This window comes from Mesocricetus auratus, unplaced genomic scaffold (assembly GCF_017639785.1).
Source record: "Mesocricetus auratus isolate SY011 unplaced genomic scaffold, BCM_Maur_2.0 Super-Scaffold_100011, whole genome shotgun sequence".
Taxonomy (NCBI): domain Eukaryota; kingdom Metazoa; phylum Chordata; class Mammalia; order Rodentia; family Cricetidae; genus Mesocricetus; species Mesocricetus auratus.
In genome coordinates, this window is record NW_024429195.1 from 57,802,749 (window position 1) to 57,830,543 (window position 27,795).

At 39.4% G+C, this 27,795-nt stretch overlaps 1 protein-coding gene and 1 long non-coding RNA gene across 10 annotated transcripts in view; one reads left to right on the forward strand and one right to left on the reverse strand.

The window, feature by feature from the left end:
* Positions 1 to 403: 403 nt before the first annotated feature.
* LOC121143285 lies at positions 404 to 12,245 on the forward strand. The gene is made up of 2 exons (XR_005880489.1): positions 404 to 1,999; positions 11,361 to 12,245. It is a non-coding gene; the product is annotated as an uncharacterized LOC121143285 (long non-coding RNA).
* A 13,318-nt stretch (positions 12,246 to 25,563) lies between these two features.
* The window catches only part of Caps2 (calcyphosine 2), a 78,367-nt gene continuing 76,135 nt past the window's right edge, over positions 25,564 to 27,795 (reverse strand). For all 9 annotated transcript variants that reach the window (XM_040754885.1, XM_040754879.1, XM_040754877.1 and 6 more), the window contains 2 exons: positions 26,890 to 26,986; positions 25,564 to 26,580 (listed from right to left, as the gene is read on the reverse strand). In XM_040754885.1, the coding sequence (XP_040610819.1) occupies positions 26,405 to 26,580; positions 26,890 to 26,986 (273 nt within the window). In that variant the 3' untranslated portion in view covers positions 25,564 to 26,404. The remainder of the gene's footprint in view (positions 26,581 to 26,889; positions 26,987 to 27,795) is intronic.

A 27,795-nucleotide genomic window follows, 5' to 3' on the forward strand; every position in this document is an offset into this window, starting at 1 on the left:
GTCCCAGATGAAATGGCCCTATCCAAGGAATTGAGATTAAAGAGGATCTGGACACAGTGTGGATTGTGCAGCATCAACCACATGATGAAACAAAGATTTATTGTCTTTGTTGTAAATAAAAGTCACCTTTACACTCGATTAGAAATGGTGAACTTCAAGGCCGCACTCTCCACTATCAAGGTTTATGTTTCCATAGGGAAACTCTCCAAAAACCTCGTGGTTTCCTGCAGGGTTTGACTTTCATCTCACATTCATTTTTTGTCCCATTGATTTTTTTTCTCTCAGATGTGCTGAGTTACCAACTACATTAGTAAAAAAAACACTTCTTATAGGCTTTCTATTTTAGATATTGGGGGACTGTTGGGACTTGGGGCCTGGTTATTAGACCCCAGAATCCCTAGCATTGAGCTAAATAACTAGTTCACATAGATTTGTCTTTAAATGTCATCTCAATTCATGACAAATATAAAACTAGCATCCATACAAAATAGATGAATACTTCCATGTGTTATATTTCAATTTAGTTTGATGAGGACTGTATTGTAAAGCAAAATGAACACATGGACAATGCAGCTGATAAAATTTGAATGATTAGATTATTATTCAGTTATTGTTGAATATTGTTATCCCCTGTCTCTGTACAGATTCAGGTCTGTCAATGGTATAAAATAGTAAGCGGAATATAAATTAACTCATGGAGGAACTTTCCAACTAAGATACAAAGCCAAAGGAAACAATTCATGGATTTTACTTTAAAAAAAAGTCTTCCAGGCATGGTGATTGGTACCTACAATGCCAGTGCTCAGGTAGCTGAGGGTAAGAATATTGCTACAATTTCTAGGCCAGTATGGGCTATATAGTAAGTTCCAGATGAGAGCAAGCTACAGAGTAAGATGCTATCTCATGGGAAAAAATTGTGTGTGCTCAGCCTGTCACATAATAAGGTAACAGCAAATTAAAGTGAATTATATTTCATAAGGCTGACAAGGATTAAAAGGAGTGAAACTATCAAGCCTTGGCAGTTATACAAAATAGCTATTTTCCTACATGTTTAGTAGAAGGTATAAAATTGGAGAGGCCACTCTGGAAAACACATTGACAATCTATCAGAACAGTACATCTCTGCTGACTCAGCAATTCTTCTAAGAAATGGTTCTAAAGAGTTATCTACAGATTAGTAACAAGAAACACATAAAAGAATGAATTTTTTGTCATCAAAAGTTACCATATTCTAGTTTTATTCTTATTTAAAAACTGAGATAAGCTTTACATGCTAGTGGATACCCTCACCCCAGTGTTATAGGGGAAGATGTCATAAGATGCAGAGGTTAAAGACATCTGCTAGAAATCCATAAAACAGCATATAAAAAAATAAATGGGAAGTAGTAACAGAACACATAACAGTCATGACTTTTTTTATAACCAAATGACCTCAGCTGAGGATACACAGTGGAGCAGGAAAGACAATGTGACACAGATCCACTCATTGGGATGGCTACATTTTCTTTCTATTTATTTGCTTATTTTAGCTTTTGTGGAACAACACCATGTGGTGTTGCCCAGGCTAGTCTCCAACTTAACATGTATTGTATTTTGAATATTTGCATCTGTGTTCATTGGGAGACTGGCCTTGAAATTTCATTTCTTGTCATTGTCTTTACCTGGTTTGGGTACCAAAGTTGCTAGCTTTGAAAAACAAAAGATCAAAATAAATAAATAAAAAGTTAAGTAGCATTTTTCCATTTCTATTTTGTGGAATAGTTTGAAGAGCATTGGCACTAAATTTTAGGGGTGTGTTTTCTGGGGGGTCATTAAATGTAATTACATTATTGTTTCTTTTTCCTTTCCTCCCTCCAACCCCTTCCCATGTATTTCCCCTTTGTTTTTTCTAAGGGAAGCTGTACCCTTGAAGTCTCAACAGTGTGGCTACCTAAACAAGACCTGAGCAAGGGCATCCCAACAGACAAGATGAAAACATGAGATATGGAACTCTCACAAGGTGCCAGCCCTCAAGAGAAAAGCTACAGGACACTAATGAATGCTAGGAGCAGGGGAATAGCCTACCAGGAATAGTCCCCCAAACATATGAGTTTTTTCCTTAAGGTCTGGTAGAATTCAGCATGAATCAATCTGAGTCTGGCCTTTCATTTCATTTTAATTGGTGTACTTTAAATTCTTGCATCAGTTTGATTACTTGTTAAGGATTTACTTAGCTTGTGTATATCCTTCATATTTGCTTTTAGAAGAACTTTATGTCTATAAATTCACTCATTTCTTTTATATTACCGAATTCATTGAATATAGATTTTTTTCAAACCACATCCTAATGATCTTCAGGATATCATTAGAAATCTGCTGTAACGTTCCCCCTTCATCTTCAATTTTAGTAATGGCTAATAGTTTATGGTGGTTTTTTCTTTTCAAAGAAACAGCTCTTTTATCAGGTTATTTATATTATTCATTGATTTCTGTACTAATCTTTTATTTCTTTCTGTCTGCTGATTTTGACTTTGACTTTGCCTTGTTTTCCTAAGACCCTATGGTGTGTGATTATGCTATTTATTTGCTATTCCTCTGGTAGGTTTTAACATGGCAGTCCATGGGCTTCTTGGAATAACATGTATTCTGCAGTATTTGTGCATTATCTTACAGATATCTATTAGGTACATTTGCTCTATTCTACCATTTACTCTAATTTTGTTTTCAGTCTTGATGAGCATTGCTAAGAATCAGTTGTTAAGATCACTCACTATTATTATTTTGAGGTCAGTCTGTGCCTTTGTATCTGTAGTGTTTTTATGAGCACAGTCTTTAGAGTGTGTGTGAGTCATGTGTGTGTGTGTGTGTGTGTGTGTGTGTGAGTCATGTGTGTGTGTGTGTGTTTTAACTTGTTCTATCTTCTTTCTGCATTGTTGATTTTCATTTAATCAGTATAAAATTACCTTGATCTTTCCTACGTAATTTTGGTTTGACCATTACTTTGTCAGATAGATAATTAGAACACAGCATCTGCTTACATTCTAGTTCTTTTTTCTTGAATTCCCTTGTCCATCTTTTCACTCTAAGTTTTTATTTATCTGCCAGTGAGCTGGATTGATTGCAAAAAAAAAAAAAAAAAGAAAAACAAGTGATTGGGTCCTGGTTTTACCCAACTGGTTTGTCTTTGTCTCTTGACTGAATAACTGAGACCATTAACAGCTACAGCAATTAGTCTATAATTGGTCTGCATTAATTCCTATTGTTTGGTTCTTTATATAGTGTGTGGTACTTTTGCATCCCTGATTCACTTATTTTTTGTCTTGGCCCATCCCCCCTGTAACCTCATAGATGTGTTTATCTGTCTCTTTACTGGGTAGAATCCTTTCAAGTACATTCATAGTGCTGGCTTAGAAGTCATGAATTCTCTTGCATATATTTATTATGGGAAGATTTTCTTTATTCTTCATTTACAGAATGTCTTGCTGGGTTCAGTAACCTAAAGCCAAATATTATCATTCAGAGATTGAAATACGTTATTCTATGTCCTCCAAACTTTTGGAGTCTCAGCTAAGAAGTCTGCTATTATTCAGATGGTTTTAATGTTATATGTGACTCGGTGTTTCCCTCTTAGTGTTTTCAATATTCTTTCTTTGATTTTTTATGCTTAGTTTTCTAAGGATAATGTAACATGGGGAGGTTTTTTTCCTTGTCCTATCCATTAAGCATTTGAAATGATTCTGTGATCTGGATAATTGTCTTTCCTCAGATTTTGAAATATCAGAACTATATATATATTGAATATGTTTTCTATGACTTTAGCTTCTCCATGTCCATAATTTGTGACTTTGGTCACTTAATGATGTCCTATAGATCTCGTATTTTCTTCTTGCTTTATTATTTTATCTTCGTTATGGTGCGAGTGTTATAATTCATCTACTCTTTCTCCTGGCCCTGATATCCTTTCACTTAACCCATTCTATTGATAAGAATCACCATATTTATTTGATAGCTGGATATGTTCCTCTTACCAGAGCTCGGGCTGCCTGTCTGTCAGCCTGCCTGGAGCGAGCTTGAGAATACTTGCTTCAGTGAGTTTCAGATGAGGTAGTCTCATGTGCAGTGTTCACGGGTTCTCTGCCCATCTCACATGCAGGGTTCATAGGTTTTCTGCCTCTCCAAGTCTAGTGTATTTACGGGGCAGGGGACAGGTATGAAGGTTTAGAGACATTGTTCTGCATGAGTTTTTTCCTCTGCTTGACAGAACAGTTGGTTTGTGGAGGCTTCCTCTTGGAATCTGACACTTCCTTATCCCAAAACAATGAAGCAGCCGTTAGTGATGGGGATGGCAAACCCTGAAGGACTTGCTGGTGTTGCATTTGTGAGACTTGTGGCTCTGTTTTCCAAGTTTCTGATTCTGCTGCCTTTGCCTCTGGAGACTTTACTTTCCCTTTGTTTCTGGCCCCAGAGCAGGGATAGAGGGGATTCTACTCACTCTCTATTGCTTCACTCGGTGATGTGAGTTATAGTCGTTTCCCTATAAAGCAATCATTCAGTGCTTCTGCATTTTATCTTACAGTCAGCTGTTTACACAATCCCCCCTTGCTATGCTTCTCAGCTCTTTTTGGAATCATGGATCTGATGACTTCTTTCAGACCTAGGAGGATGCAGGAGACTGTGTCTTGCCCCACTCATCATCTTTGCAAGTTTGTCATTAATGTTTTTACTGAGTTGTAATCAATTATCTCTTCAGAAAGATCTCTCCTTAGAGAAACATAAAGTGTGAATATGCCTGGTTCACCAAATGACGCTGGATAGGGTGAAAGATGAAGACAGCTAAAACATATGTTTCTTTAATAGCTGTGAGAGAATGTTTAGAATTGTTTTTTAATTAGATGATGGTGAAGATTATACAACATAGTGGGTAGTAAAAATCACTTATTATCTACTTTACAATGATAAATTTTCTGTTTTGTGAGTCAATCCCAATCTTTAATCGTATATATTCTTATATGAACTAAATTGATTTTTAATATGGGGGCATCCAATAGTTTGTCACTTAGCTCCCCCAATAGTCATAGAACAAAAAATACAAAATTGTGACTGAATTCAATGACTAGACTGTTAAATGTACATATATATATTGAGTTCATTTTAAAGATCATAATTTAGATAAAATTCAACATTTTAAAACATATTTTTCTACATAAAAACCTTTATATGTATGAAGTTCACATAACATCATTTAAAGGTGAGGATGTAATTTTATCACTAGACCCAAGATAAATAATAAATAGGCATTTATTGGAGGACAATTACACAGAAAAATACAAAGAACTGCCAGAGCATTTCCCTGCTCTTCCTACCAGATCCATTGACCCAACAGAAAGCTCTCAAAGGAAAGCCACACCTCAAGCTCCTCTCTTTCTGCTTCTATCTGCCTGAAGCCACACCCAAAGGGGTGTGTCTGCCGTTTCAGGTCCACAGATTACACTCATTCTTAGAATTCTACACCTTTATGTAATAAATATGCCTAAACTATAAATAGCATGACAAATACTTGTCCTTTATAGTTCATCTTGGCACTAATCAATAATAAAACTGTTTTTAAAATCTAGTTCCAGAGCAGAGAAAGTATGGGTGCAAATATGGTATTTTATATAAAAATAAAATTGATAATTAACCTATATTTATAAATACTAAATTATTTAGTTGTACTTTCTGCACAAATGTATGCCTGTACACATAAAATTGATAAGCCAATGCATTGGCACAAATAAATCAACAACATAGCAGCCTTAGCTATAATTGGCTTATGGTGCATCTTAACTCCCATTAAGATATTATACAATAAAATGCACAGAAATGTTAATGTTATAACATTCAATTTTATAGGGCTTTGTAAAGAACATTGATAATTATGATAAAGAGGGGGAATGCTTGTGTTTGATGCTACAGTCTGTGTTCTGAAAATTGAGATGGTGAGGACAATGGAGGGGACTGAGACAAACGGTTACAATGTTATCTGCTTGATGCAGAAGCATCTCCACTCTCCCAGTCAGTTCAAACAAAAATGACTGAGGACTCCCACATTTAAGCTAAGCTACGGTACTCATTTTATAAATCCTTTTGCTAAGTTATAAACTAAAAGAATTAACCCCATTTCTGCTATGCTGGTAGACAGGAGCCCAGCATAATTGTGATCAGAGAGCCTTCATCCAGCAGCTGCAGGTAACAGACGCAGAGACCCACAGCCAAGCATTAGCAGGAGCTCAGGGAATCCTGCAGAAGAAGGGGAGGAAGAATTGTTGGTGCCAGTGTTGTCAAGGGCATCAAAAGAAAACCCACAGAATTAACTAACCTGGGCTCATAGGGGCCCACAGAGACTCAACCATCAGTCAGAGAGCATGTATGGGTCTGACCTGGGCCCTCTGCACATATGTGATTGGCTTGATCCTCTTGTGGGACTCCTAACAGTGCGGACAGGGGTTGTTTCTTGACCCTTTTGCCTACTTTTGGAACTTTTTCCCCTACTGGGTTACCTCGTCCAGGTCCAGCCTTACTATGGGGGGAGATGCCTAGTCTTACTGCAACTTGATAAACCATGTCTGGTTGCTGTCCCTTGGTACCCTGCTCTTTTTCTAAAGGGAAATGGAGGAGTAGAGCCGAGGGTGATGGAGCGGGGAGGGGGTGTGGACTGGAAGGAGAGGAGGGGAGAAAACTAATGTTGGGATATAATATATGAGACAGAAAAAGTTAAAAAATAAAAAGAAAGCCTGCTCCCCAAGTAGCTAATTTTATCCACCCAGAAAAAGTGCTAATATTTAAATTAGTTTCAATTGTTCGAAAGGCCATAGCCTGTCTGTTTGATGGCTTAAAATATGAAAATGGGCCAGGTCTGCTCGGAATAACAGACAGCAGGTGCTTTGCGCTGCGGTGTGCCCTGCCTACCTGAGGACTAGAGAGAAGTCCCCCACTTCTCACAGTCTTCAAATCCGGACGTAGTCCAATTAGATTTCTAAAATGGAAGGTACAGAAATCGTTCCACTTGCAAGCTGCAGAGAAATGCATCTTTGATCCCTGTTGTGGACAGCTGCTGGAACTGGCTTCCCCACAGCTCGATTCTTCTGAGCCCTCAATGCCACTTTCATCGTGACAGCTCCCTTCAAACATTGCGCTAGCGGCTTTTAAAGTTCCGGACTCCTTACCTAAAAACAATCCAAACCAACCTCGTGCAACAGTTCAGAGGGAAGATATCCAGCCAGGCGTTTAGACACCACCTGGGTCCAGTGAGAGAACTCAGACTCATTAATCTTCAAACACTTGGTAACGAGTGGGAGATTTTTTAGCAATTCAACGAAGCATAACATTTTTATTTCCGGGTTAAGAAGCTACAAAACTCATCATGTAGCTTTACTTTTGAAATAGCCAGTAGAGAATGTCAAGCTTCCAGCTGAGGTCTGGTCCAAAGGATGACTTCTTGGGGTAGGAGCTGTAACAAAGCCATGTAAGCAAAAATGTTGAAGACACCGGAGGTTCCAGTTCATAGCTCTGAGGGGTTTGTCTGCTTGTTTGTTTGTTTTTTGTTTTTGTTTTCTGAAATATTTTTTCCATTCATTTCTGTTGGGATCTGTGCATTTGCAGCAACTAATCCAGATTATTTGGTGAGTGATAAACTATTGTAATCTTCCGTTCCTCTGGTATCCAGTACAAACAGACTTAAACTTAAGAAAAATTGAGGCTTCACCTTCATAAGAGTCAATTTTTATGCAAGAAAAAAGAGAGGTTGGCTAGTTCCTCTAGATTTGCTATTTCTCTGTTAACACAAACTGTTACTGATCCTCAGTAGAAGCCTCCACCAAGTACTACCTTTTACTTTGTGGTAGGAATTTTTATTTCTGTTCCTGCAGAGTTTCAACAGCTTTAGTGGCTTGAATGGATGCTACCCTGCCAAAGACTTATAGTTCCAGTTCCTTCACCAAATAGGAAATAATACAGTGTCTAACATAAAGAGAACAGGCACAAAGGGGCATGTGAGGTCTATCCTGGACCAGCAGTGCCTCCAACAGCCACACATACAAACACACACACAAGCATACATACACACAAAAACACACACAAACACACACAAGCATACATACACACAAAAACACACACAAACACACACAAGCCGGGCCGTGGTGGCACACGCCTTTAATCCCAGCACTCGGGAGGCAGAGGCAGGCGGATCTCTGTGAGTTCGAGGCTGGGCTGGACCGACAGCCTCAAAAACAATACAGAGAAACCCTGTCTCATAAAAACCAAAAAAAAAAAAAAACCACACACACACAAGCATACCTACACACACATAGATGCACACAAACATACACACACAAATGCACACACACAAACATACATACACACACATTCACACACACACAAACACACTTCTGTGATGCTCATCCCCTCCTGCATCCCATCCCAATCCTATGCCTTTATCTGTGCTCACACACCTCCTGACATTTCCTACTCCAGATCATTATTTCACAGCAGCCTTGGTGCCCAAAGAGGTTCAAGAAAAACCTCATGTTCATCACATTTTAATTTTTTTCTGTGCTTTTTATATTACTCCTTCATATGTATTTCTAAGCATATTGTCTCTTCTCTTCTTCAGAATATTAACCATGGGTTTTTTTGTTGTTGTTGTTTTGCTTGGTTTGGTTTCTTTCTTTTTCTGTTAACTATCTTTTTTGATACAGAATTATTTTTCTTGCTTTGTTCTCTGTCCCTCTCAGTCTCTTTCTCTCTGTCTCTCCCACCACAATTTTCTTTTCTCAAATGACTACTTCTTATCAATTGTCCTTTCACATATAAAAATGAGAAGCTGAGGCAGGTAGACCTTAGTATTCATTAGCAAGAGGAAGGGAGGAATCTGATTGTCTAAGATTTGATGTTCAAGAGAAGGGAACATAACATAATATAACATGGTATCATATCACATAACATAATATATTATAACATCACATTGTGAATGTCAGTGTTAAATACTTTGCATGATCTCACTGCTGTTGGCTCCTAAACACGCCTTTGTCTTCTGCAATGGCTGCTGGCGCTATTGCAGGAACTCTTTAACTCAGTTTCCCCAGATTAAGCCAGCTTTTGACTATGACAGGGGTGGTTTCCCACTGCCTGAGTAGATGGGAGGAATCTGGAAGTTCAGCTACCTGTATATAGATTCTCATTCACTCAGGTTGCCAAACATACACCTCACCACCATGTTCCAAGCATTCTGGAAGCCAGATTCGAGTTCCACCTCCTCCAAGCACTTGGGTTCCTATTTGTTCTAATTATGGAAACACTTCTTGATGTCTTGAGTGCTTTGGAATTTCATCTGCTGTTATTTCTTATGTTCTTTTTTTCCTTTGGGTTAATAATTGTTTACTCTTTGATGGTAGTTTACTAAATGGAGAGATTCTGAAGGGAGAGCTTTTAAAAAATCTTCCAAGTTTACATAAAGGAGTTCCATAGCTAACAGTTCATCTTTCTAAAACACTGGCCAGCATCATGGGTATGCTATTATTTTGGACAACATATTATGCTATGTAACAACTACAGGTTTATTAAAATATGCTTTTGGCTACCTTTACAGTATCATTAGAATTTTAATTCCTATCATCTGACATCTTAATTGAGTGAGGTCATCCTACACATGTCATCGCAGTCTACCATGTAAACCAAAACAAAGTGGCAAACATCAGAAGTCATCCTAATTTACCTTGAAACCTGAAGTCCAGGCAGTGTGACTTCACCTGTATACCATGCTTGCTAACATTTGGAAAAGAGACTGGTATCAAGCGGTAAAGTTCAATGAATGAATGCTTGGCACTCATTCTGAGTGGTGGGCTTTCTATTTCCACCTTTATTTAAATGTCAGTTGATAATCAATGTGTGTACCAGTCTCTGAACGCTCCTCCAAGTCTGCTTCCTGTCGTTGGAGTAGACGGCTGACAGCAATATACTGTGTGGAGCACAGGAGGAGGGCCCTGAGTCCCCTGGCAGGAATCGCTATTTGTAGACACCTCCTTGGCCTCCTTTTGCACACTATGTGGTTACAGTTCTTCTTTGGGTTTTCAGCACACACATAAAGAAAAGCACATTGGTGGCCTGGAACACAGGGAATGGTTCCAATACCAATTAAGGATTTAATCCCCAGACAGCTGGCCTCAGGCCTTGTTAATGACCCTAGACAGATAGATACATGACGATGTCGACTGTGGGATTTGTATTTGTGTTAGTTCAGTGTCTAGTGCAGTGTCTGATCTATAAGTATTCAGTATATGTTTGTAAAATGAAGGAATAAATGAGAGGAACTATTAGCTTGCTTACGGATAAAAAGCAATTAGGGCTAAATCCTTTCAATTAAGATTACTACTTATCTGTAGCTTCAGAATTAGTCAACCATAAGAAATGTCAGGGTGACTCCTAATAAGGTAGAATTCAATATTGTAATTGGAAAATAATGCAGAAACCAAAACAGTGAAAATAGAATGCTCACACATATATTCTTCAGGATTTTTTAAGACAAATTCTCACAGAATTCTAAAGAGAACCTGTCTCAAGAGATGCAATTGCTACTCTGTTGTTTAGGAAACAAACCTATGTTTACAAAGTAACAAAGGTGAACAGAGAAACATCAGTCTGATATTACTGAAATGAATGATCCTCAAACACACAATAAAGTGCGCGCATGCACACACACACACACACACACACGTATATAAAATGTGATCATAAAAATGATATGTAAACAGATTCATTTTATAAAACAGAAGAGATGGATAAAGGCAAATTTGCAGAAAATCCAAGATGTATTGTAAGAGAATACAGATTTGGGTAATAGGTCACTAAAACCTATTCTTAAGGTATCTGAAGAAAATATTAGATTAATGGAACAAAGTTGGCAGTCAATGCTGTAATATTAAAGAGTCTTCAGTGAGAAACAAAAATGAGGAATAGAAAAAATGTATCTTGTGTCAAGTGAATTCAATGTGTTCTATGAAACTAAATTCCAAGCTCAAAATTGTAAATGCTCTAAACTTCAAAAGTATATGGGAGGTGGGGAAAGAAGCTGTAATTGATATGCATGTATGTGTGTATGTGTGTGTGTGTGTGTGTGTGTGTGTGTGTGTGTGTATGTATGTCAAGGCCCTGTCTCAAACAAAACAAAAAGTTATATATTGTGGGGGAATAAATAAGTTAGCAAACCAAATTTCAGAGTTTCAACTGTGGATGCCAGTGAAGATCTGTATTCAATTTTTACCCAAAACAAAAACAAAACTGTGATTGTGGGTGGCTTATATTTGTGTGGTGGTCATTAGCTTTTCCATTCGGTTATCTTTCCTCAGATACCAGTGACTCAAGACCTACAGGAAACTACCAGTGATTTAAGAACTACAGGAATGTACCAGTGGTTCAAGAACTTCCGAAAACGTCAAGGTGCATCATCACAAGCCCCACAAACTCATTTTACTGCTATGCTTTGTTTATTGTTTATACACATGTTCATGTTCACACACGCCTCAGGAGGATGCAACCTCCAAGCAGCTTATGTCTGTCTACAGAAGAGTGGTTAGCAAGTGCTAGCATGGCAGGTGTTGAGCTGTAGCTCAAAGGATATACAATGTCAGTTAAGAAAGAATGAATTGAAGACATCTATTTGCGATACCATGAGTGTAATTGATAATATAGTCTTGAAAAATTCTGAGATTGTTCTTGCCAAAGGGGAAAAAGGCGATGGGAAGTACTGCATGCTAATTTCCTAGATGTAATCATTCCACTGTATCTGTCTATACGTGTCTCTGTGCAAATTTCAAAACATTGTTTCACATAGTAAGTACATTTTATATTATATTTAATCTACAATTATATTGTTCAATGTAAGTGATTCAATATTGCCTATTAAAAGCATGCACTCAAAACAGAACTAAATCTTTGAAATTATAAAGCTATAAATTTATCAGAAGAACTTAAACCAGGCTATGGGATTGTTCTGAATTCCTGCACGTTTTAAGTTTTTGTCCCCACATACAGTAATTTCCCAATGCCCTAGAAACCTTGTTTTCCTTTTTCAAAGATAAACCATGTTTATGTGATGAAAAACATATTCTATAAATGTATATGCTGCTAAAATTTCTCATTGAAGAACTACAAAAGAGACGTGTTTTCTAATGAATGACCCCAAAACTGAGGTTAGAATGAAATGTGAAAAGAAGAATAAAATTTAAAAATTATCCTCTGATTAGCTAACATGTGTACAGATGTAGAATGGCAAGCAATTGGAGGTGAATTTGAGGAATAAACATTCAGTCTTAGAGAAGAGATTTTCAAGCCACGGGTGGTCGTGTTTACACTGAGATGAAGGGCTACAATCTTCTCTAGTGAGGAATTCTCTGTAGTTAGTAAGAAAAACTTCTCACCTCAGTAATAAGGACTATTGTCTTGTTCGAGGCTAGGGGACTGGAAGGAAACAGCATAATGGGCAGACATAATTGTATTCATTTGTTAGAAAAGTTTAGTGAATGCTCACAAAACTTAGAAGTAGAGGCTGGAAGAGAGACTGGGAGGTCCCAGTAAGACTGGCACATCTGAGAATGGGGGAAAACTCTGGTCCAGGCTTCTCTCCTTGGCTGTCTTCTTGTCTGCAGTGTTGTCCCTGAACCTTTGTTATGTCTCCTTTCTGTATATATGTGTGCACAATTAGGCCCTCTTACTCATTTCTTTAAAAAACAATGGATTGGGATGTGCTTAATGATTTTATTTCAGCTTTTTGACTTATATAAAGGCCTTCCTGCAAATACAGTCACATTCTGAGGTCCTAAGTTTTAGCTATTTGGAGAGTAGGGACATCACAATCCAACCTGTGCAATAATTATGCCTCCTTTCCAAATACCTGATATATTTCAAAAGCTTAGCATTTCATCTCCTTTCGGTGCTCTTAATTTTAAGGAAAAGTCTTTCTCAGTAACAGAGATCTGAGGCTTGTTATTGTGACCAGCCAAGCATGTTTTCCTGCACAATGGTGCACTTGACCTCCTTCGAGCTTCTGTGGTAGACAAGGCACGGAAGTAGACACAAAAAGGATTTCTGATGAAGTACTAGAAATGAGACTTTTAAAGCTTTCCAACCACAAACCTCTCAGTGGCAAATAAACATTGACATTGTGATGTGAGGCACTAAATCTGACTTACAAAAGGAAAGGTTTAAAAATATGCCTCTCTGCTTTCACTGTCACAGAACACCATTTCTTTATTCCTTGAAATCAGTGAAAGCTGGGCTGTGCCCCTAACCACAGAGATTGCAAGCAGGGATGGCACTGGGGTAAAGTGGTAGACACTCCTGTCTCAGACACAAAAGTAGACACCAAAGTAATTAAGATCGACTCTGTTTTAATACAGTATCTTTGTTGTAAAAATTAATGCAATAAGGACAAGGTGGTTTGAATAGGTAAGAGCATTAGTAAACAAGCACAAGGACATGAGTTCAAATCTTCAGACCCATATAAAAAGTTGATTGTAGTCACACATGTACCTGCAGCCCCCAGCACTCTGGAAGGTCTAGGCAAAAGAGACAGGAGGATTGACAAGCTCCAGGTTCAATGAGATATCCTGTCTTAAATGAATAACACTGAGAGTGAAAATAAGACCTCCAATACCCTTCTCTTGCCTTTATGGACACAAATGACTAATGTAATGAGGTATATGAAAAAGAAAACATTAAAAATATGGACAAAGTCTGCATTGTTTTACTCTTGTATCAGTCTTCCATATTACTCAACCTGACTATTTCTGATTATATTTAGTCTATTTTAGTATTTTTAAATTAATTTTATGTGTAAGTTATTGTATTAAACCATTTGTCATATCGCTTCTTTTAAAAAAGGCAAGATCTCATGTAGTCCAGGTTAGCCCTAAACGCCCTGGGTGAGGATGAACTCATAGTTCTCATACCTCTATCGCCAAGGTGTTGGGTGAGTGACACCGCTTTACTTTTTATTCTGGTACTCTGTCTCATGCAGTTCCTCATGTTGGTTCCTCCTGTTGGCAGGACATCTGACTTTAATTGCTTGAACTACTCTTTCTTTTGCCTAGGAGCTATGCTATAGTGGTCAGGGAATTCCACATAGATATGAACACATAGGAAAGGAATTCTGGTCTTCAGTTCACACTGCTTTGAGTGATAGGCCAAGGTCATCATTATGCAATTCTTCTACCAGGTTAAAAACACAAGTTTCGGATCTCCTGGTCTGGGGACTGCAGGCAGGTCAACTCACCTAAGGCTCACCAAGCAACCACCAGCCTGCTGAGATTGCGGGGCCATTCCCATCCCCACACAAGGAAGAGGTGAGTTCCAGCCCCTGCCTGGGGCCAGATTTCCTTCCTCTTGCCCACTCTGGAATCTCCTGGTCTGGGGACTGCAGGCAGGTTGACTTGCCCTTAGCTCACCGAGCAACCGAGAGACTGCTGACAGCACTATCCTAATCCAGTTTCCACCCACCGGGAGAGGGAGTGCCTCAGACCCACCTGCACCCACCATGAGACCCATCAGAGTATTTCACCTGCTTGCATCCACCAGAAAAGAACCTTGGACCCGTACCCATCAGGAGAGGAAGAGACCCCCACCTATACCCACTGGAAGAAGGGGTGGGAAGACTACAATATAAGAGCACAATCAACAACAGAAAAACCAATATGACGCCACCAGAGTCTAGGGACTCTACACCAGTAAGACCTGAGCATCCCAACTCAGATGAAGCAGAAGAGAATGACCTTAAAAACAACTTCAGAAAGATGATAGAGACCCTAAAAGAGGAAATGAGAAAATGCTTTAAAGAAATGAAAGAAAAGACGAACCAAAAATTGCAAGAAACAATTCAAACAGTACAAGGTTTGAAAGCTGAAATAGACACAATAAAAAAATACACACAGTCTGAAGGAATGCTGGAATTAGAAAAGGTGGGTAAATGATCAGGAACTACAGATACAAGCACAATCTACAGAATATAAGAGATGGAAGACAGAATCTCAGGCATTGAAGATACACTAGGAGAAATAGATGCATTGACCAAAAAAAATCGTAAGTGCAAAAAATCCCTAACACAAAATATCCAGGAAATATGGGACACCATGAAAAGGCCAAACATAAGAATAATAGGTATAGAAGAAGGTGAAGAAACCCAACTCAAAGGTGCAGAAAACATATTCAACAAATTCATAGAAGAAAACTTTCCCAAACTAAAGAAAGACACGCCAATGAAGGTACAAGATGCCTAGAGAACACCAAATAGAGTGAACCACAAAAAAAGTCCCTAAGATAAATATGCATGGTACCCCAGAGAAGGGGAATGGGACAGGATCTCCTGAGTGGCTTGGGAGCATGGGGGAAAGGGAGAGGGAGCAGGGAGAAAGAGAGAGGGAGAAGAGGAGGGAAGGGAAGGACATGGGGGAGTAGGAAGTTTGAGTTGGGGGAAGAATAGAGAGCAAGATAAGAGATGCCATAATAGAGGGAGTCAGTATAGGTTTGAGGAGAGATCTGGCACTAGTGAGATTTCCAGAGATCTACAAGGATGACACCAACTGGCAATCTAAGCAATAGTAGAGAGGCTACCTTAAATGCCCTTCCCCAATAGTGAGATTGATGCCTACCTTATATGCCATCCTAGAGCCTTCATCCATTGGCAGATGGAAGTAGAGGCAGACATCCACAGCTAAACACTGAGCTGAACTCCTGGATTCCAGTTGCAGAGAGGGAGGAGTGATGAGCAAAGGGGTCAAGAATTGGCTGTCAAAATCCACAGAACAGCTGACCTCAACAAGAGGGACCCCAGACTGATAGCTGAGAGGCCAGCATAGTGGTGGCCTGGGTGTCAGTGAGAAGGCCTCGGCAATCTATGGGGCCTTGGGTATTTGATCAGTATTTATCCCTGGCATACCAATGGACTTTGGGAGCCCATTCCATGTGGAGGGATGCTCTCTCAGCCTGAACACATTGCGCGGGGGGGGGCGCAGCTAGCCCCTGCCCCAGATGAACTGACAAGACTCTGGAGATCCTCTATGAAGGACCTCACCCTCCCTGGGGAGTGGAGTGAGGATTGGATGGGAGGTTGTGGGGGCTGGTGGGGAGCGGAGGAGGAGGGGAGGTAGAGGAAGCTGGAATTGACATGTGAAGCAAGATTGTTTCTAATTTAAATTTTTAAAAAAAGAGGAAAAGAAAAATAAACACAAGTTTCCCACTCCTACACTAAGATTTAACATTATCCTCTATCTGCTTCCCTTCAAAGTTCATCCATAGGAGAAACTGCAATTAGCCTACCCAAACCACAATCGCCCTGTCCCTGATGCCCAGGCCAGCCCACCTGAGCATGCACATGCGCAGCACAGACTTCCTCCCCGAGCCAAGCCACCAAACCTGCCTCCATGCCCAGAGACACTGACAGAGAGACACCTGTCCCAGAGACACCAATGAGAAAAGGACAAGGCAGCAGAGTCAGCCGCCTGAGCCAACAGGACCTTGGGAGGAGGTACAAAGGCAGCCCTAACTTCCTGAATAAAGGAGTCTGCATCCTGCTCTACTGTCACTGACTCCCAGTGCCTGTGTCGTTGGTGCTGCTTCTTCTGACCTCCTCCCCCCAAAGGGTGTCCCAGTAAGGTAACCCACAACCTCTGGCATCTAGACACGATCCTCGTGGATCCCCGTGCTGGCATGGGTCTCGCCACGCTTGAATCAGGGTGTGTTTTTGTTTTTACATTGCCGCGGCTGTTTTTTGTTTGGGCCCTGATGTTTGCCTTCTGCTGCTGGCAGTGCATCGTCTTTGGATCCTATGTTGGAGCACTTTCACTGTTTCTACCTGCACCCTCTCGGACTCCTCCACTCTCACGGTGCTCTCCGGCGCCCCCTCTTCGGTGACTTACTTGTTCAGTGAGTTGACCCCAGAGTGTTTTGTGTCCTTGGTCCTCGTGAAGGTGAGCGCGGTGATGCACTGCCTTTTCTGTCTCTTCCTTTGTGTCTGTCTGGTATCCCTGGTGCATTAGGTAGGAACATTATTACACTTAGGTCCAACATGCTTCCTGTTTTTGTTCTAGTCTGTCTTTGTCAGTTTTAGACTTTGTTCTTGTCTATGTCTCCTGCCATTAAGAGAATGGGACCCTCCCGCTGTAAAGAGCCTCAGGTGAGGGCATTAAAATCAAATTAGTTACCAGGGGCCTTAAGGTTAAGACTGCTAATCTGGAGTAATTTTGGGATGAGGTTATTGTGCTGGTCCTCTGGATTTCTCCCGAAAACATGTGTGAGCCTGACCTCTGGATTCGTGTGCTCTTTCTTGACTGAAAGCACGGGGTCTGCTCAGGAGTGACATCCTTTTTCCTATGCTTTGATTGGGGGTATTGTCTTATTCCTGATCATTCTCTTTAAGAGTTTCCTACAGTGTATTTCCTCACTCTAGGGACCTCCTTGGGAGGTCTCTTGGGCCTGGCTCACAGAAATTCCTGAGCTATCAGTTTGACAGGCGTTCCTCACACCCAGCCATGCTTCCCAGACATGTCATCCTTCGAGGACCAGTAGTCAATGATGGATAAGGACCTATGAGGCAGGCCAGCCTAAGACAGGCATGGTCCATCATGCAGGATGCTCTCAGAGGTGGGGGTCAACAAGGCTGAAGCTAGAATTTCTGCTCCCACTAAGCTGCATTTTAAAAAGTGGATATGTAGGAGAAACTGTGTCCAGCCTACCCAATCTGCAATTGCCCTGCCCCTGGTACCCAGGCCAGCCCATATGAGCATGCACATGCCCGGTAGGCACTTCCTCCCTGAGCCAAGCAGCCAAGCCTGCTTCAACACCCAGAGATGGTGACCAGAAGATATCTGACCCAGAGACACCAATGAGGAAAGGACATCCAGCAGAGTCAGTAACCTAAGCCAATAAGACCTTGGGAGGGGGTACAAAGGCAAGCCTAACTTCCTTAATAAATGAGTTTGCAGCACCATGCTGCGCTAACCACTGACTCCCAGTGCCTGAGTTCTTGATGCAGCATCTTCTCACCCCCTCCCCCAATGGGTGTCGCAGTAGGGTCACCCGCAACATTTATCTACTCAAGTGTAACCTCTAGCATGAAGCCCATGTCCTAACTTTTCATTCTGTCTTTGACTTTTAACCATCTGACTTTTCTTCACCAGTTTGTATTGTTAGATCCAATAGTTGCATTTTTGTGCTCACTTTCTCCAACTTAGTTTATATTTTCTCATTCTTGTTACAGATTGATTTATTAATATCTATGAATTCCCTCCTACTTCCTTGGTCACTATACTTCTCCTTTTGGTTGTCATTCCACCCCAATGTCCTTCCCACCCCTCGACCAGAACTCCCAGGCCTTACTGAAACAAGGTATTCTTGGTAGTCCTGGCTGACCTGGAACTCACTATACAGTCTAGACCTCAAACTCATGACATTTCTCTTGCCTCTGACTTCTGAATTCTGGGATTAATGCTGGGGAGCATCATGCTTTGACTGGCTACTTGTGTTGAAGTTCTAGCCCACTGTGGGTGGTGCCACCCCTAGGCAGATGGTCCTGGGTTGTATAAGAAAACAAGCTGAGCAAGCTATGGGGAGCAAAGCAGTAAGCAGCACGCCTCCATTCCTGCCTCCAGGTTCTTGCCTTGAGTTCCTGTTCTAGTTTCCTTCAGTGGACTGTTACCTTCAGGTATAAGATGAAATAAACTCTTTCCTCCCAGAAGTTGCTTTTGGTCAGTGTTTTAACCCAGCAGCAGAAAAGCAAATTAGGACAGCATTCTCCACTCTTTACCAAACCTGTACATGTATCTAGGACTCATACCCTGTCTACCATTTTTTATTGTTGCTGTTTCATGATGACACCATATCCTTGGATATTTCACAAAAATCTCAACTTTTAAATGCTACCTACTTACTGATGATCCTGCATTGCCCACTCCTAGATTCCTATTTCCTTATTTCCCTTTTACAAACAAATCCAACTGCCTACTTGATATTCTCATGTAGATTGTTCATAAAAATTATAAATAAGACACAACAAACATTCATGTTTTCATCTAAGTCTGTTTCCTCCCTAGTCTACCCTGCTACCCACTAAATTTCTCAGTCTAGTGCATGCTAGTTTCTTCTCTATTTCCCAATCTACTTAGACCACCTACAGATCCTGTTGACACTCTCTCCAAAGCACATCACAAATCCATCCATATCTTTCCTTTTCCAAAACTGCAGTCCTACCCTTCCACCTCACCATAATCTGAACCTGTTAGCATAAGTACATCTTCAATTCAAGTGCAATGCTCCACACATGCTCCAGTTTTCATTGTCTGCAGGTGAAAATCAAATCACAGCACTTCTCTGTCATTCTTTCTACTTAGAATATAAATCCAAGCTCTTCTCCAGGCATGGGAGACTTTGTTTATCAATCCCTGTCTCCTCCTGACCTTACTCTATCTCCTTCCTTTGGTTCCTATTCAAATACCCCCTAACATACAGAGTTGTATACACACAGAGAGAGAGACTCACAAACACATACACAGAGAGAATCATATATACACAGCCATACACACACACACACACACACACACACACACACACACACACACACACGGGGGCATTTGTGTTTCAGGAGCATTGCATTTTCTCCCCTTGAACACACCACGCTCATTTCCACTTTGGGATTTTGTTTAACCGCAGTCTCTTCTGCCTACAGTGTTCTTTCTCTTCTCATTGTCCTGATTTCAGTTAAGTAGAATTATCTCCTCTGAGAAGCTTCCTGTCAGACTCTGCCCACACTGTTTATTTTGTCTCCTCTTCAAAGGGCTCAACTAAAATTATCTTATTCATTTATTTGTTCACAGACTCCTTCCACTTTCTGAAACACGGGATTTGTGTTTATTGCTCATGGTGGTATTTTTTTGAACCTCAAGTACGGTCTGCCCATAATCCTACTCAAAGTGTATGCACTGGATGAACAATTGGAAGAATTGGTTGATAAAACCTGACACTCAGGAGTCATATCTGGGCCTCACAAGCTGGAAGCATGCAATCTCCCTGGGAATCTGCTTCCAGGATGTGAGACCATGGTTTTCAAGGTCAGAAAGATTGTTTTTCTTGTCTCAGGAGAAACTATTAAAAATTTCATATTCTATGGCAGGTAGATCTATATTCATTTGTTCCTATTCAAACACCATATACACTCAATCCCATACATACACACACACACACACACACACACACACACACACACACACACACATAGAAAAGGGGTTCAGATTTGCCTTCAATTTCAATTCACTGACAGTTGAAATTCAGGGTTTTTTTTGGTAGCTTCTGCCTCTGACCTGGAGATAACAAAAACAAAAGTTTGCCTGACTTCTTCAGTCATGGCTGTAATTTATCTTACTCTCAACTATGTCTTAGAGAAAGAAATATAAATTAATTGCTCTGCAGTTTATCTTGCCAAGTGAGCAAAAGTCATCAGAATAACTGTTAAAAGTTGGCAAAAACTAACAAGAGAATTTCAGATACTTAATGTACATTAGTTATAATTAAACTCAATTATTCTCAGAACTCGAGCAATACAATGATTAACTGCTGTGTGTCAAATAGTCAGCAAGACTTTTGCTATATGGCTCAATATCCATTTTAAAGCATTATGCTTGGAATCTGTATACCAATCTGTATACCAGTCATTCTATCTGATCCCTTTCTCCTACAAAGCTACATCTAAAATACTTTTTCTGACTATTTTTTACCTGTAAGGAATGAAATGGATTTTGTAAATTCTGGGTTGTATTTGTCCCTAAATATTTGAAAACAATGTTTTTAATATATTCACTTTCATTCGAGTTCTTTTTTTTTTTGTTTTGTTTTGTTTTGTTTTGTTTTTCGAGACAGGGTTTCTCTGTATTGTTTTCGAGGCTGTCGGTCCAGCCCAGCCTCGAACTCACAGAGATCCGCCTGCCTCTGCCTCCCGAGTGCTGGGATTAAAGGCGTGCGCCACCACCTCCCGGCTCTCATTCGAGTTCTTATGATAGGCTTTTTTTCTACTTATTACTGCTTTAAGAAGTCATAGCGTGGCAGTGTTAGAATATAAGGTCATTTTTTTCACAAAGAAATAAGACTATGGAAGGGACTGACTGAGTGACCACTCATGATGAGAACATACAGATTTCTTATGGCAGCGTAAGTGTCCCACCAAATATAGCAGAAGGTAAGCTGCTTTTGCATGGAACATGGCACAGCAGCACTTTCCCAGTTTAGTTCACACATCACCCAGACTTGAGGAGAGGGGACAGAGATGTAACATTTAGCCTTCCTGCCTGCCACCTGGTTCCTGTTGCTGCTTTCAGCCCCCAAATAACACATAAGACACTGTATTAGTTATGAAGCTGTTGGCCATTGGCTTGGTTTCTTATCGGCTAGCTCTGTGATTATTAATCCATAATTACTAATATATACTTTATAAGAATTTATCTTTTTGAGGACGCACTCCTGAGTGCCTGTTGCTCCACGGAGATCACACAGCGAGAGCTCTCCTAACTACAATTCCCAGAATCCTCCTAGACTCCTAGTCCCACCTATCTTGCTTCCCTATTGGCCAACAGTGCTTTATTCAAACCAATTAGACACATATTTTCAGAATGACGTGTCCTAACACAGAGACCCTACGCCCAATATGAAATCAAATTTACAATATTAAAAAGTATATGAGGGTGATAGATGATTCAGTGGAAGCCATTTTTGGATAACCTAATCCACTATAGGATTCAGGGTCATAGCAAAGATATCAGGAACATTGCAGTTTCCATAGATTCATCTTAGTTCTACTTATTGTCTTGTTTCTCTCCTGTTTCTGTGATAAATAGTCTGATAAAAGCAACCTCCATTTTCTGTCTTAGTTTCTTGTATGATGAGATGATAAAATAATCCTGACCAAGAGCAATTTAAGGGAGGATGGGTTTATTTTAGCTCAATGGCCCAGATTGTAGCCCATCATGGCAAGGGATTCACAAGAGCAAGAACTTGGAACATCTGTTCATGTTATATCCATGGTCAGGAAAGAGCAATGGATATATGAATGCCGATTCTCATTTTCCCCCTCTACTCTTACACAGTTCAAGGTTGTCTGTCCACAAAAAGACAAACATGGTATGTACTCACTCATGGATTTTAGATGTGGATCAGGGGGGTGTCAGCCTACAATCCCAGTGCCAGTGAGTCTGGGAAACAGGGAGGTTCCCCACAGAAGTAGAATGAGGCAAGATCTCCTGAGCAGATTGGGAACATCAGGGGAGGGGAGAGGGAACCAGGAAAAAGAGAGGGGTATAAGAGGAGGGGAGAAGAAGGCATGGGGGAGCAGGAAGGTTGAGTCTAGGTAAGAATAGAGGAGAGCAGGATGAGAGATACCATAATAGATGGAGTCATTATAAGCTTGAGAAAGCTGACACTAGTGAGATCTTCAGAGATCTGCAAGGATAACACCAACTGGCAAACTAAGCAATAGTGGAGAGACTACATTAATAGCCCCTCCTTGATGATAAGGTTGATGATTACCTTATGTGCTATCCTAGAATCTTCATCAAGTGACTGATGGAAGCAGAGACAGATACCCACAGCTAAACAATGAACTGAATTTCTGGAATCTAGTGACAGAGATGGAGGAGTGATGAGCAAAGGGGTCAAGACCATGATGGTGAAACCCACAAAGACAGCTGACTGGATAAGGGGGAGCTCTTGAATCCCAGACTGATGGCTGAGAGGCCAACAGGGGACTTATCCAGACTCCATGAATATAGTGCCAGTGAGGAGACCACAGGAATCACTGTGGCCTTGGATAGTAGATCAGTGTTTACCATGGTGTATGAATGATCTTTGGGAGTCCATTCCAAATAGAGGGATGCTTTCTCAGCCAGAACACATGGGGAAGGGCCTAGGTCCTGCCCTGGATGAAATGACAGACTTTGGAGATTCCCCCAAGGATGGCCTCACCCTCCCTGGGAAATGATGTGGGGATGGAGTGGGGGTTGGGGGGTTGGTGGAGGGACAAGGGATTAAGCGGTGGGAGAGGGATCTGGGATTGACATGTGAAGCATTCATGTTTCTAATTTAAATAAAAACATATATTGTGGGAAAAAAGAAAATATAAAAAATTTTTAAAGATTGTCTATGAGAATGTACCATCTACAGTGGGCAGGTATTCTCACATCAACTGACATAATCAACATAACCCATACACATACTTATAGGTCCTTTTCCAGGTGATCACACATACACACACAAACACACCACCACCACCATTATAATCATCATTATCTTACAATTCATCTAAATGAAATTGTATTTTCATACTAATTAATCAGTTTTTATCTTTTACTCATTTTTAATGATATTATTATTTTTACATCCAAACTACAGTTTCTGATCCATCCTCTCCTCCTAGTCTCTCTCCCCTACCTTCCCTCTCTTCCCACCCCACAATTCACTCCTCCTCCATTTCTATTCAGAAAAAGTCAGACCTCCCATGAATATCAGTCAAATATGGCATATCAAGTTGCAGTGAGACAGGCACCTGCCCTCATATTAAGGCTGAACAAGGCAATAAAATATGAGGAATAGGGTCTCAAAGGCTTGTAAAAGACTCAGAGACAGACCCTGCTCCCACTGTTTAGCAGACCCACAAGAAGACCAAGCTACACACAATAACATATATGCAGAGGGCCTAGGTCAGTCCCATTCAGGCTCCCTGGTTGTTGGCTCAGTCTCTGAGCACCCCTGTGAGACAAGGTTAATTGATTCTGTGAGTTTTGTTGTAGTGTCCTTGACCCCTAAGTTTCCTACAATCATTCCAGACCCTCCTCTACAGGAATCCCTGAGCCAAGATTAATGTTTAGCTGTGGGTCTCTGCATTTGTTTCTATCGGTTGCTGGATGAAGCCGCTCTGATGATAATTGGGCTAGACACCAATCTATGAGTAAGGAAGAATATCATATATCATTAGGCATCATTACATTGACTTTTTTATCAGCTATGTTTGGTTCTAACCTAGATCTCTGGACTTCTAGTACCACATCAAAAATGACCCCATTGAAACTGCTTGTACTTTGAGGACCCCAAGGCACACAAAGTATGCATCAATGTAATATCTACTACTCCACACTATAATGCCACATTGCTCATGGACTTTCCATTAGATGAGGAAACCACTTAAGGGTAGCAACTATATTTATATAGTTATATATAAATATAAATATATATATATATATATTTCTTACTTTGTGATCCTGGTGTCTAGCCCAGTGTCTTACATGGGATAGGTGTTATGCCAATGTTATTCAGCTGCATGTGTGACTTATTGAGCAACAGTTAGGGTTCTTGCATTTGAATAATTTTGCATTAAAAACTTCTGGAAAAACCATGCAAGAAGCCTAAATGTGTTCATTAGTTCAAGCTCCACATTGCAAATACAGTAAATTTACCATATGCAATGAACTATTATAGTTAGTCAGGAATTATTTCTAGTGATCTATTCAGAGTACAGCGACTGTCATGAACGTGATATCTTAGGTACCTGAAATTAGATTTTAAATATGTTTTATAATAACAAATAATAAATACTTTGATGCAGATGTACATTCTATTCCCAGCACAAAGAAGGTAGAGGTAAGAAGATCAGGACTTCATTAACCTTTGCTATATAGTGAGATCAGCTGGAGTATATGAGATTCTGTCTCAATAAATAAATAAATGTATATTAAGCATATGAAGTGGTAGATTTTTGGCTAGTCTACATTATAACATATGTTAAAATATCACAATATACCCTGTGAATATATACAGATATTTGTTCATTTAAAATATAATAAAAATACATAGACATTTAGCTAGGAATTATGCAACAAAGCCTCACTTCTCAGAGCCCATGACATTCAATTACAATGAACTCAGATTAGCTTCAAAAGACTGAATGAAAAGTTTCCCTATGTGATGGCAAATTCTATAAATAAAGGAGAAACAGTCAAGGTCCTGGCTGGATTTGTCATTTCCTTTTATCCTGTTAGAATGAGGCTTATGAGGCATGGCTAAATCAGTTTAAATATGGAATGAAATACCCTTCACCTTTGCAACAGCACATGGGGTCTCCTGGAATTTGTCAATGATATTAAATCCAATATGGAGCAAATGAGTGTGTCTCAAGGAACTCACTAGGTGTCTCTTACGCAAGCTCCAAACTTACCTAGCATCTGAGAGACCTCATAAGGATGAACTTTTTAGAAAATGTGTTTTCAAGAAAAAGTAATTTTGAGAAAGCATTCAGGATGACTACCCCACCAAGGAAAAGTATGTACTTAGATTAATATTTTAAAATAATTCATACTGGAGAAAGAGGACAGGCTTAGCAATTCTAACTCAAGTTCTTCTCAAACTTAACCTCTATGTGTTTGAGAAGATACTCACTGGCAAGTGATGTATGGATTGAATAAATACAGCTCTTCACAGATAGGCAGATGTACATGTGTACAGAGTGTTCACATTAAATATGCCACATTTAGAAGAGAATGCTCTGTTTATTATAACAAACAGAGGTACTCAGAATACCACATCTTCATTTTGAGACACAAAATATGATTTACACTTTGTCTAAAAAATTGTTGAATTATCCTTGAATTCTTTATTTAGTGGCCTAAGGAGATATTTCTACATTCCAATATCTTCTACATTTTATTGTTTATATATAACATGTGTATACAGATAATATGACAGTTAAAATGAAAAATACAGTGGAATTTTTCCCACTGAACAGAGAGTAGTATGTAATTTTGAAGACAAATACATATGAGAAGTCTTTTTCAAAGAACACTGAGGGGTAAACACCAGTCACTCAAAATATAATGCACATATAATCATATAGATTATGACATTGCTTTTGTATATATGTTAAAATTTTGTGCTTCAAGCAAGTTGCACTTTTCAGCCTTGATCTGAATTCCAAGTCATTAAATTGAGAATGGTGACAACTATATTCTAGGAAAAGTTATAAGACATTTGAGAAAGGATAGGAAACTTGATTACTCTATACAAGTCCTCGCATAGTTTAATGGGGATATTACTTCTCTACTAAGGCTAATTTCTAAATTACTTTTCTAAAATAAAATGGAAAGGACTAACACAAATATCTGTCTTTACAAACATTTGGACAGGTAAGCATGCATGTGTGCTCACAAACACATCTGCATCTATTTCTAAATAGGTCTTCCCAGACTCAACTTTTTTGGAAAAAAAAATTAAAGAATCTTAGAAAAATACATTACAAGTTAATCACATTTTCTATAAAATTCAACTTTTCTATAAACTACTTGGTGCTGATGAGATCATGCATTATTTAAAACTAAATTCCCCATGGAGTACGTAAGATGTTAACAAAATCGTCATCGTCTACTATCCCTATACTTAGGCCTTCATAGTAATCTTCAAATTCACCATATGAAACTTCATCAGTCTTGCTGCAGGCATCTCTTAATGTCTCTAGAAAGGATGATTTGATTTCTTCCTCCGTTGAATGCCCTGAAGGAAGAGGACTAACTGTGAAATATTTTCTGTAAAAGTTCAGCAAAATGATGGATGATGATAAAGGGATACTTATTCATCTTATGAAATAAATTCAGTAATTTGAAGTCATTCTATCTTCTATCTTGATTATAATGTCAAAGAAATCAGTAAGTACAAACAATAGACCTAATAATTTTTAAATTAAAAAAGGAAAATGTCACTAAAGCCATTGACTTTATTTCCTTCAGACCAGTATAACTGAAAGAAGACACTTTTATTAATAAGCACGGTGGAAATCACATGTATTTGGTGTGTGGCAGTTACCTGAAATCACACGTGGATGCTTCTTTGCACAGTAGCACTTTCTTATGTCTATAACAGACACAATGCCAGTTTTGTTGAAATCCAGTTTCATGAAGGCCTAAAGAAAGACAGGGTTTCTCTCTGTGAAATCATTAGGTATGAGAAGCTATTGTGTGGTTGATTATTTCCAAACTGTAAATGAGACATTTGAAATGAACTAAACAAGTGTTGAAAAAGAGAAAAATAATTTGATAGGCCAGTCAGATACTCAAACTTATCACCATGGTATACAAAGAATAATTAAGTACAAAGTTATCTATACATTTGATTAATGTAATGCTTTTGATTAATGTAATGCTTTTACTACATCTCTTAGTCAGTAATGGCAGAGAGTTTTAGTTTTTCCACTTGAGACTGACACCTGTTATAATTGCTTATCCTACTCTACATAGAATAGCTTTTTATAAATATGAGATTTATATATATTGTATTAAACACATACACAAAAGAAAAGTTTACAACACAAAATTATACTATAAATAATGTCTACTAGAACCAAATTAATCTATATTTTAAAATTAGGGATCTGTGTGTATATAATGTATGTACAACATGTGTGCATGTGTGTGTGTGTATGTGTGTGCAACACAAACATGCAGGGTGTCAGTCCTTATATTGTACCTTGTTTGAGACAGGGTCTCTTTGTTGTTAGCTAATGCATATCCAGGTCAGTCAACTGTAAGCTGTATGGAGTTTCCTACCTGTGTCTCTCATCCTGTCATAAGAACACTGGGGTTACACATGTTATACATCTAGATTTACATGGGACCTGAGAATTTCAACTCGGATCCTTACACTTGCACTAGAGACACTTTACCCAATGATCTGTCTCCAGCCCCAGGACCCTAATTCCAACTTAATGTGACT